We start from the raw sequence: 12,464 nt of genomic DNA, 5'->3' as shown, positions 1-12,464 counted from the left end.
AATTTTAAAAAAAAGTGCACACACTGAGGGGCCACAATGTTCAACATGTTACGCCGGTGACAGCAATAAAAAGAGCTCACTGCTTTAACTTAGGGTCATGTGCTTAGTTTCTGTTTTGTTTGTGAGAGTGAACATGAAAGTTGTCATGATCTTGTTATGAAAGGAGAAAGTTGTTTACTCCTGTTCTCATACCAAGTGCAGCGGGGTCAGGTTCAAGCAGTGCCTTCTTGTCAAAGGGGGGGGGGGGTTACATTGCAAACTAGAGCTGGGCACCATGTGATGGTGTATCCAGTGTTCATCTGGCATATTTCAGCTCAGGTCACATTCTACCACCGACTCCACCAGCATACAAGAAAATAAGTCTTTGTGACAACTGGCACAAAATAGGTGCAAGATGAAGTACTAGAAGAAATGGCAAAAAAGCCTAATTGAAAAAGTAGAGGGATTTTACAGCACAATCAGAAGAAGGTCTATAGAAAAGCTCTAAGAAAAGGCTTTAAATACATTACATTTGTTCAAATTTCAAACAGATCTATTCTCTTGGTTTTGGAGCATCAGTGAGTGTGCGTGTGCCCACCCACCTGTATGACAGCACTGAACCAGCAGGTATTGCCAACATTTTTCAGCCCCACGGGGCAGTTGTCTATCCTCTTCCTGTCGTGTGGGTTGGGTGAATCGCTCCATACTTCTGTGTGGGTACGTTTCAGACTTGCCTTGTTTTCTGCTATGCTGGCCTCCAAAACTCTAAAGAAAAAAAAAGAAGAAAAAAAGAAAAAAGGAATGCAAAACAAATTCAATTAAAAAGGCACCAAATGATCGCATGATCAGCATTGCCAGACCTATCACCCCACTACATTTGAAAGGTCTGGCTGAATCCACTGGGGGTAGAGGAGTTACTGGCTTTATGAACAATACAACTTCATGTTCATTTCACAGTAGGGGGTGCAGATTAGTCTTCCTGGACACCTCATCACTCACTGGCTCCCCTGTTGCAGTTTATCCAGTGCCATTTTCAAACTACTGGTATCTCATTCTTCATCTTGTGCAAAAAAAAACAAACAAAGCTGTTTCACAATGCTCCCCAATGGACAGAAGTTGCATCCTTCTATTGGAATACACGGAATTCAGCAGCATTTCTCCAAAACAAGACGTCCCTGTATAAACCTCTACATACAGTCCACAGTTCAGTCAGAATGGGGTTTAATTAAACTGCCAGATAGCGGCTCCTTAGTATTGTGCTCAAGTCAGGTCATATTGTACTTGATATTAGGGATTGTGATTTTAAATGTAATGTTCATAGTGCTTTTATTCTCCTGTATCAGGACATAGTAAAAAAATCACATTTATTACAAGGCAGGTGACCATTACCAATACCTGGACGGTGGATGAAAGGAAAAAATACAACTCTTCAAAAGGGTTAAAGTGGTGACATTCCACCATTATTCCCCTGAAATGTGCCCTTGTTCAAATAACATTAAACCTCCAGCCTAGCCTGGAAATATCCAAAATGTTAAAGACCAAATTTCAAAAACTGAATGTCTTTCAGAAGTTAGGTTATTCAACACACTTTACTTATCTCTTTGGCAGAAAGGAATTGCTGTTACATGTAACTATTAGGTGCCAATAGTGGGTGATCTGACCTGACCTTGTTATATCTAATACAACAGGGATGTTGATGAATCAAATATATTAAATATATCTGCCGAGTCCTATACAATACTTATATTTACCTTATTGTTGATTATTTATGTATCTGACACCATAAAATAACAGCTATAGCTACTAAATCTTAAACATATTTTTCACTGGCTATTTGAGCCATATAAATGTACAAAATATATTGTAATGTATTCAATATGTAATAATTGTTATTTGCTTTGGCAACAACACATTTTTGTCCATGCCAATAAAGCTCATTCAACTGAACTGAAACTGAAGGTCCTGATTCAAAGGTTTAGAAGCTGAAATAATTGATATGATTTGGTTAAAGTTTAACTGGGAGAATGCAACTGAAACTGATGTGAAGCCATCTGCTAGAGAGAGGATGCATCACTCTGTTGGAGTTGTTGGAAGGTCTGGCAGACTACAGACACCGGCTGCAGCGAGCCCACAAACCCGACAACAGCCAGTCTGTCATCAAGTTACTCACGGAATTAAAGTTAAGTAGCGTCAGCTGATGTGATCTGCCACCGCCAACGTTTGTCATTTTAACTGGTGAAAATGAGAATCTGCTTGCTGAATGTTTGTAGACCGCTGATAAGAGAGAGGATTCCTTAGTGTTAGAGTTTTGTGAATAAGTGTATTTTGCAAACAATGGTACCAGAGAAGAGTAATTCAACAGTGCTATCAAATTATTTTTCACATTCGCACACTCTTATTTTCGAATATGGAGCAAATGTATTTTACCTGATACCGATCCTTACACAGGGTCTCTGCATTTTTCAACAGGTTCAATTTAAGACTTTTTATGACCTTTTCAAGACCATAATGAATGCAATTTAAGATTTGTATTTCTTTTCATTTTGTAGTTGCTACAGTATGAACAATACAAATGTATCTATCCCTAAAACACATTTAAAAGCAAGACGGAAAAATGCTACTTTATACAAGTAATGTTCACTTCATTCATCCAATCAATTTTTAAGACCTGTCAAAATCATATTTAAGACATTTTAAGGCCTAAAATGTAGGCTGTTAGATTTTAGACTTTTTAAGACACCCTATTACAGGTTTCTTTCCCACTACAGATCAACAATTCAGCATTGCATAACACAAATGAATGCTAGATATATTTCCATCACACCCTGGGCTAAGGTGGAGATAATGTAGGTGGTAAGTGTGGATATTCATCCAAGGCTTGGTACAAACTGTTTGGTCAAATGTTGAGTCCAGAATTGCTAAGTATATCTGTTATTATCAGTCAGTAATGCAGTTGAGCCCACCTGCTGATGGCCTGCTCCTCATCGGTGATGCCCGTCTCCCTGAAGGCCCGGTTGGACTCCTCAAGGCTGAGGGCAATAGCCCTCTGCAGGTCATCTTTATCGTCCCCGGTCAGGTCAATCACATCTACATTAAGAAAATGCACACGCACGCACACACAGAGTAATTTGGTTTGCACCAACACCGATTTACTTTTATGGTTTATATTTTGACAATTTAGGTAAGTATTCAAAAGCCTTTTGTTTTTTTTCATGAAAGAATTCAAATACACAAATCTTACACTGATTGAGACCTCCTGTTATAAAACTGTAAACTGAGCTTGTCTTTTTCTTTTAATCATCCCTGTAAGGTCTCTAACTTCTGTGCCAAAAGTTGAAGCAAGCTGCTCACTTGTGTCTGCCTGGCTGCCCACGCTGATGTATCTGTCGCTGGCCACCTGGGATGTCTGGTAGTAGGTTGTCTCATCTTGCTGAGGAACCTTAGCATTCTTCTCTGTCAGAAAGGCCACAGCCTCGGCCAGATCTCCATTGCTCACCTGCAGCAACAATGTGTTTGTTGAGGCTTATGTCAGTTGGGTTTGAAAACAGGAAAATAATTAGCAGGAACGCTCGATGAGACCTTGAAGCCTGTTCCACTGGAGGTTTGCATATATTTTTTCAGAATTTAGATATCTGATGAGACCTGAAGACTTTGGCTGCTGTTAAGGAAACCATATTCTAACAATGCCTGCTGATCTAAAAAAGAAGACAGCAAGATTGACAAAGTGTGTGCAAAAAACCTGAAACTTAAAAACTGTATTTGGTGTTTATCTTTTGAGGTAGCAAAGCTTTCCACCTGTCTCTTACATAAATTGGGTCTTACAAGGAAAATGTTATGCTTCTGTGAGAGCGGGGCTACTGTTTGGATGAATTATGTGAAAACAGCTTGTAGAGACCACAAAACTGTCCTTGCATTAGGCAATGTCTGAAAGTCTGTGTGTAAGTGTGAAACAGACTAACAGAAAGAGAACAGTGTATACACAGTATGTATCAGCGTTGAAATTAGAATTTGTAATGCATGTTTTTCATGATGTACCTGCAGGGCCTGCTGAAGCAGCTGAATGTCTGTGGTGCCTGTGACCTCCCGCAACTGGTTTAGTAGCGTCTGCTGGTGCTATCAAGGGAAAAGAAGAAAGGAGAATACAAAGTAGTTCAGAGCCGAGCATTATGGAAGAGAAGGAGCAAGTGGTTTAGAGCAGGTTCAGGTTCTAAAAAAAAAAAAAAAACTATCCAAAAGGAACCACAACAGAAGGGAGAAAAAAGCCAACATTTCAACTAAATCAATAAACTTACTCATAATGCTACACATCTATAGTGACAGTCAGGTGAATAAAGAAGGGCACAGTGTGATCTCTATCTAATGCTACAGGGTAATATTTGTTTATATTATAATTATAGATTTTTTTATATTTTGCAGAGTGACATACTGCATCACAGACTTTGATCATAGCTATTAATGGCATGCACAAATATTAATGTTGCACCATAACTGTTGGTTGATACATTCTTCATCGATCAGTGTGAACTGTGTCACTAAACACTGAGTCACAGAAAATTCACTTTCTATAGAACCAACATTTGATCTCATTTGGCTGAACACCATTCGGACAAAAGGTAAAAGCTGTAAAAGTAACCATTAATCACAAAACAACCCTAATATCAAATCACAATTCCATAAATTCTCACTTGAACCTGTACCACTTGTACCTAATCAGACCTGTCAATTCTCATCTCTAATAACGAGTCTACTGCAGTCTGATGACTTATTGATGTCAAACCCAGCTGGACTGCATGGCCTTACCGCACACACTTAACCTGCAATGCACAGCTTGAATAAATGCACTATAAATAATGGGGGGAGTGCACTTAATGTCAGAGTACACGGTACAAATTTGAAGTCTTGAGTGAGAGGAACACAGACTTCTTTCCGACTGCTTTCACAGGTGCAGCAGGCAACAGATAAGAGTGGGTTTTCATTGGTTTAGGACTCATTACTGTAGGTTGTTTTCACACATTGCACAACACACATCCATGGCAGCGCACAGACATTTATAAATACTTTTAATGGAGTTGCTACAAAAGGCCATAAAAAACAGTCGTGCTTGGGAGCATGCCATGTCACAAACTACTAAACAAATAATGCAGGCTTTCACCCATGTGTCTTTTGTGTTGGGCTCTTTTGCAGTGTATGGCTCTGCACAATGAATGCAAAATGATACAGGTGAATAATGGAACAGCACCTTAATTAAACATCAGATACTGCAATTCACCAAAAGTACTGATCTGTCAAAGAAAATGGCCTCAGACCTGGAAAAAGAATTCCAAATGGCCCAAGTGTGAACACAGCCTGAGACCACATTCTGCAGGGGTCCGACACATTACTTGCTGTCAGTGTGGTGATTTGGAAATGACGCTCTTTGTTCAACCACTAAGATGCCAGCTGGCAGGCAGAGGGGGAGAGTGAGCAGTCATAGCTGCTGCACATAAGTTATGATCAGCGTTTAAAATATAGCTCTTTTTTTGTTTGATGTGAAAACAGCAGTCAGAGCAAACAGTGCAAATCCTTGTGCATAATTACCTCATACAAGCAGACAAGGAAGTAAAAATAAAATAAAAATAACTATTGATCGCAGGAGGTTTGTGTTAGCCTTTAGCCTGCCACACCCAGAACAACATACCAGGGTCACTAAAGGTGAAATAAATCAAAGTATAGAGATCTCAGTCACACACCCAATTCAGAATGTGCAATGCTAATATTTCCATTGTTGTGTGCCTTGGAAATAACTAGGAGTCTTAATGTGCAGTGCCACAATATTAACAATATAGATTACTTCATTATAAATTCAATAGTCACACACTGTGGACTTACTGAAGAATATGTTCCCTCATTAAATCAATATTATCATCACAACAAATGATTGGAAAAACTTGCATTTAAGACATCAGAGACACCAGAATGACATCTGTCCTGTCCTGCAGTGAGGATCTCAATTCTTGCAGCCCTGGGGAAGATGTTCTGTACCTGCTTTGTAACCTGACTCCAACCCTGCTATCAGCTACATGGTTTTCTGTGAGCTTTTCGAAAGCAAGTGCTTTATTAAACCCCAGGGGCCCATTTTTTCACAGACTCACTGGAGAAAGTGAAAAGAAAGTTCACGCTTTTGTTAGACTAACAGCATATAAATAATGCATTATACCCAATTTGTCGAGACCATGTTCACGGTTTACTAAACGTGAATACACAACTCAGCAGTGAGTTTAATACTCACGTAACATGTTCGCTCACAGCAACAGACTGGAAAATATGACACTGTTCTCTACAAACCTCATAGGGGAAGTGGTACTATGATTTATCTGATATGTCACGGTAGAGAATGACAAATATTCCAATGGAAGTCTGAAAATCAGGGCAAATTTACAAGAAATGTACAGTCTAAAATACAACAAAGAGAAACTACTAGAATACATTCATATAGTGCCTCATTTACAATTTTCTTTCAGGTCTTTAAACAGTTTTGATTCATATTTGTAACAACATATTAACACTGAAGAAAATGCAGCTTCCAAACAGAAGGTAACTATAGTTATGATGGCTGCTTGTGTTTGCAGTGTGGAGATCCTAAAGAGCTCCGTTACTATGACATTCATAGAATTGTAACTCATGCACTTACAACAGTTTTACATTTTGCCATGTTTCAACCACTGGAGACAAGTAAACATGAAGATGCCAGTGTGTGTTGGTCACTGTCAGAGACTGATGGATGCAGGTTTGTTGGCACGGAGGATGGCGAGGTCAGTGAAGTGTGAGGGAAGTTACACCTGTGACAGATTTGGGCCAAGTCAACCACAAGAGCAGTTATACACACACATACACACTTTTCTCATCGCCATGTGACACGTCTGGCATGGCTGCTTGTCACACTGGTCATCGGCCATTAAAAGGCAGCTTGTGTGAATAACACCACATAATTCTCTGCACAGGCAACGTTAGGACTTTGTATCAGGCTACAGACAGGGGGATTCCCAGTGAATGGACCACACGGTTCTCACGGCTGTTTAGTATGAGCATGTGAAGGAGCTGCAAACAAAAACAAGCTGCACAGGCGGTCCTTCAACGTGAGCTCACCATCTACAGGTCACTACATAAAAAGCTGCACCACACCCTGCTCTCATGAAGCTCTTTAATGATGGAGCACAACCTTACTGACTAGAACTAAATCCCACCACACACGCACTGTCAAAACAAACAGCTTTGTACGCAGTCTATTATAAAAAAATTGACAATATAAAAGCTAGGAAAAGTTATTTATATTTATTTTACAAATTCATGTATGGTGGACTAAAATGGCTCAAAAATGTATTAGACAAGTTTTGGCCAGTTTTTACGGTTACTGTTGACTGTTTATACTGTTTATTTCATTTCAGCCCCTGAAAAGGTCAGACTGCATAATAGGGTTTGTGTTACACTGCTACTTTTAAGTTTGAGTCATCAACGGAAGGCTAGGTGTTTATTTTGGCCTTTGCTCCAGACTTCTGACTGTCATCGCCCCATCACATACTCACCTCACACTGCTCACTTGGGTTTTTAACGTTAGGTAAGTGAGTTACAGTCTATGCTTCAGAACAAAGGTACTGAATTGCATGCAGTGTGGTAACACATGATTACATAACCCTTTATGCTAAATAATTATTTATTTTCTTTTAAAGCTAGACTAGCAGAGCAAACATCTAGCCTACGTTTTAGCAACATCGCTCAAGTGGTTACATAACTAACCAGAGGTATGCAATGCTGGGCATGGTGGCCACACAGGCTCCTCGTTATGGGATTCACTAAGCAACACAATGGACCTCAAATGCACTTTGGTAAACAGAGAGTATGATAATGTCACCTAATGATCCACCTTCTCGGTTATGAACCATTACACACTTGGCTTGCTATCCAGGCTACTCAATCTGCGCCCAGCATCAGGGCTCGGCTGTGATTCTACCTTCGCCGCTGGCCATACTTTGTAAACAAAGATATCAGATATGTGATGATGAGTAACCTAGGAAACATTTGCACACACAACCGCGCAACAGCCACGAATACCAAAACATTAGCGTTGGTGCTAACCTACAACGTGAAATGTCTTGAGCGAAGCGCCCCGTTAGGATAGAACATTTACTGATTCAATACTACGAAGTTGACGACACTGACTAACGTTAATGTTAAACCTGACACTGTCATTTGGCCTTGTTTATTTCAATTGACGCCACAGTTAGCCCGGGATGCTAACGTAACCAGGTGTTACCTGTATATGTATGAGCTGATAGATATTGTCAACGGTACACAACTTACAGAGACATCGCTATGGTTTAACTTTACGTTGTGCCGTTAGCCAACATGGGCTAACAGCTAACGTTAGCAAAATATTGGAGAACGCTTTGCGCTAGGCTAACGGCAGGCCTAGCTTAAACATATCAACTTGCGATTTACAAACGGTTCATTAGCAACGGGTGGCCCGTAACCCAAATAAAATGGCAATTCAACGTTACCCTAACTAACCACGGAGCTGGCTAGCCGACTCTGTGAGTACTTTGAGCCCTAAAACTATGTAGCTATACAGTTAGGCTAAAGTTAGCTAGCCACCAAGTTAGCTTCTGTAAGCTTACCTTCTGAGAATGCTGCTGGAGGACATTCTGCTCCACGGTCATGGCGGGTTCAAAGATAAATGTTATTAAATTCAAACCAGGAGTAGCACAACGCGCGTGATAATCTCCACCAAAGCGAATTAAAACACGATGCTACGATGTCCCCTCCTTAATCAGCGACATTACGGGCGCCATGGCAGTGACTAGCGCAGGTCGTCAGCAGGCATGAAAACATTGCTCTGCCTTGCCTGAGATCTGGGATCGATTACTCGCGTCTGTCTGAACTGCATTTACGTCACTGCTCAGACTTTTGGAAATCCTGGATAAAATCAGAAGAATAACAACCGTTTGGCCTGATGTTTACGGTTTCATTATTGACAACAGCCTTCCTGGATTTGCGTTATGTCGTGAATATGTGCTGTTTGATGTTCATGACCACTCCTTTATTGACCTTGGCAAAATTTCATATTCATAAGAGTATATTAAGCCAATTTTCAACATTTTTAAAAAGGATACCGAACAATATATGTCTGTTTATTATCCATTGATGTTTCTGCCTGTATATGCCACAGTACCAATTTGTTCTTTTAAAAGAAGGAAAGGAAAGAACAACCATATTATACTCCCTAGCCCTACTACCACGAGCTAAAGAATCTTAGTTTTGTAAAATGCACTCTAAATTGGTTTTGAAATTGTTCTTAAATGGAAGTAAGATATTAGAAAGCTCGAACCATGACCACACATGCAATAGTTTGTCAAGCTATGGATAAATGTTGTTTTGGTATTGTGCAATGGAAACAATAAGACTATGAGACCTATTTATAAGTACATGTAGATATAATATTTTAAAATGACCCTGGACAAGGCCACAACATGGTGTGCTGCTCAATATTTACCTTGCCTGACATCATCTGATAAGTTGCCTAGGCTCTGCAGGTAGCGTTTATTGTTTGTTCTTTTGCTCCAAATTCTCAAGGCGTACTTCTTGGCATTTTGTCTGTGGTATTTCACTTTCCAGTGAACTGACATTCTAGGAAAAGGATTTCTGCAGCCATATAAACAACGCAGAAGAAGCAAAGTGATCAATAAGCCAACATATTCAATAAGCCAAGTCTAACTTCAATGCAAATGATCCATAGAATAACATTATGAACATATATAAGCAATGCAAACAAATCAGATCTCAAATTGTCTGCTTTGTGAGAGGTAGATTCACTCAATAACTTAACATCATAATTTAGCTTAAAAAAAAACTATCCAAATTCAGTGAGATTTAGTAAATTATTCTGTTAGTAATTGGGAATATAATTGTGAATTAACTGCAACTGATACTTGCTTTATTTTGTATTCACAGTTTATAATGATGCTTTGATTGCACTTAAGAAATGTCAGTCACAGTCAGGTGATACAGAGAGTATGTCAGTACTTTATTCAATTTTAAATATCCATACCCATGAGAATAAGTAACATGACAACAGTGAGTAGAAACAAGTGGAAATGGTGCTGAATTAAAGGGTTGGATTGTGTTATTTTCCTGTCTTTTCAGAAAAAGCTGTTTTGTCTGCTTCAGGGTTGAGAACTGTTTGATTTCCTTAACTTTCCCCTCATTAAATTTTATTGTGTGTTGGTTGTTCACTATAGTTTTGCTGTTACCTCCTGCTCATAATTTCAAGGTAAGAACCATGATTTGGCCTCCAGGAGGTGCTACAACAACAGCACAGACTACTATAACTATGGTTATTACTGCTACTGCTATTTGGTCTTATTTTCTTAAAACAAGTGGACATGTCTGTCATTGTGGTAAGATAATGTCAACCTGTTTTAATAGAAGTCAACTAGAATGATCTAGAATAACGTGACATTTTTCTTGATTCTAAAGCAGCAATCCCTTATTCTGCCTTCTTTAAATACTTTATATGTAAAGAATATTTCTTCTTCCTTCTGAAACAAGTTTGATTTATGGAACAATATGGTCATCATCTAAAATAGTTAATATCAGCACCAGCATTTGAACATCTAACATTAAAACACAGTTAGCATGTTGAAACATTCAATAATATATCATTTTGCACAATGGGTATTTGAACTTTCGATACTTTAATTACCCTTGGATTTTACTTCAGCAAAACATTTAAATGCAGGACTGTATGTATAATGTAATTGAGTATTTTCACGCTGATACTCTTACTTAGTGTCTGAACACTTTATCCACCACTGCTCTTTAGAAATAAAAGTGAGGAGGTGAAAATGAAAATGAGGATAGGTATTTCACAGTTAATCCAATGCAAATTTTATTCAAAACAAGTGGCCAACATGTGGTAGAAGCTGTTTAAAAGTCTATGCCCTTAGAAATTTGGCTAATCTGTGTTTTCAAATTCCAGGTGTGTCCATCTTAGGGGCAGCTTTAAATTATCTAGTCACGTCTTACAGTATGTGAACCCCAGAATCATCACTGTGTGTGGCTATTCTGTTGACAGTGTAATGCAAGTGCTGCAGTCTGACATAAGGGTTCACTAGTTAAGCAACACAGGTTTTGTCATTTGTGGATAATAAAGGGTCTAAATTGAGATGTCCAAAGCCTGGCCTAATTATTCAGACAGATAAAATAACACCAACATCCAAACAGTGGGCATTCAAATCTGTCAGCTGTGATTAATTCAGTGCAAGTTGGAAGAGAACAGTCCTCTCACACAGAACTGGGTCATCCTTTAGATGTTCAGGAATAGCATTGTTGTAATAGTTATAGCTGAAGCAGTCAGCATGCTTTGTTAACATGAACTGTGTCATCTAACTAGTACATATAAATATTAATGGAAATAGTCAGAACTTTGTTGTGGTACTGGGGGATGGAACACCAACAGGGACATTATGAAGGAAGATTTCATCAGGATATATTACATACATACATATTACAGATATCTATATATACATACAAAAAGCATTATTATTAAAATCAGTGCCATTTGATTTTTTTATGCACAAACATATCTCAATACATTATTTTGTTATAGCCTTGATGATTTTTTCATTACAAAGGTTAAATGTTACATGCTGCACTGTCATTCCACCTTTTTCCAGCAGATGGCAATATCCTCCTTTGATGCTCCAGCTTGCGTAATGACAGACCCATACTGTACAGTAGCAGCAGGAATGTGCAAAAGGAAATGAATCATGAAAATGATTCCACTTGGTAAATCAAGTAGCATTATAAATCACAAAGTCTGTTTCCAATTTTCAGCACTGTGCCTTAATCAATGTTTTATACTTCTATGTGCAGCATGCTGAAATATTGACTGACCACCAGAGTGTATGAAGGTTACCTTAAGCGCCCAGAACACCTCTCGTCTGAGCAGACACATCACACAGTCGAGCTCAAGGCGGGAGGTAGAGCTATCAGTCAGAGAATCTGAGAAGCTGTCAGGAAACCAATCAGAAAATAAGTTGATGAATCAATTGGCAAAGTCAAACAGTAGCCGCTGCAGTCTGAATAGATCCTTGGCTGACAAGCTGATATAAAGAGCTCAGACTTGTTTGTTTAAGATCAAAACGAGCCCTGAAAGTGAGCCCGAGGGCTGTATGATAATAGCTTCACGCACACACCAGGACATTTAAACCCCCCCCGCTCTCTGTCTGATTCAGTAATCCACCACAAAATCATAAATTATAGATCTGTGATAATAAAAATCATAAGAGAAACTAAATTTGTTACACAAGTACTGTTTAGAACATGTACATTTAATGCAATTTCATGAAGTGAGTAAAATGACCATACTTGTTAATATAATAACCAAGATTGAATCTTGTTGTATTAAGACAACTGATGAAGTCTCACTTCTGTCTGACTTGGACTCATAA

At 38.9% G+C, this 12,464-nt stretch overlaps 1 protein-coding gene across 4 annotated transcripts in view; it reads right to left on the bottom strand.

Moving 5' to 3' along the window:
- The window catches only part of usp25 (ubiquitin specific peptidase 25), a 31,053-nt gene extending 22,179 nt beyond the window's left edge, over window positions 1-8,874 (bottom strand). For 3 of the 4 annotated variants that reach the window (XM_035666952.1, XM_035666955.1, XM_035666956.1), the window contains exons 1-5: window positions 8,631-8,873; window positions 4,015-4,092; window positions 3,331-3,475; window positions 2,943-3,066; window positions 582-744 (exon numbers count right to left, since the gene is read on the bottom strand). In XM_035666952.1, the coding sequence (XP_035522845.1) occupies window positions 582-744; window positions 2,943-3,066; window positions 3,331-3,475; window positions 4,015-4,092; window positions 8,631-8,672 (552 nt within the window). In that variant the 5' untranslated portion in view covers window positions 8,673-8,873. Of the gene's footprint in view, window positions 1-581; window positions 745-2,942; window positions 3,067-3,330; window positions 3,476-4,014; window positions 4,093-6,649; window positions 6,798-8,630 lie in introns of all 4 variants that reach the window. The other variant, XM_035666954.1, reaches the window with a different exon arrangement.
- Window positions 8,875-12,464: the final 3,590 nt, after the last annotated feature.

Source organism: Morone saxatilis, unplaced genomic scaffold (genome assembly GCF_004916995.1).
Source record: "Morone saxatilis isolate NCDOM2014 unplaced genomic scaffold, NCSU_SB_2.0 Contig20, whole genome shotgun sequence".
NCBI lineage: Eukaryota > Metazoa > Chordata > Actinopteri > Moronidae > Morone > Morone saxatilis.
This window is presented reverse-complemented; position numbering and strand designations above follow the sequence as displayed.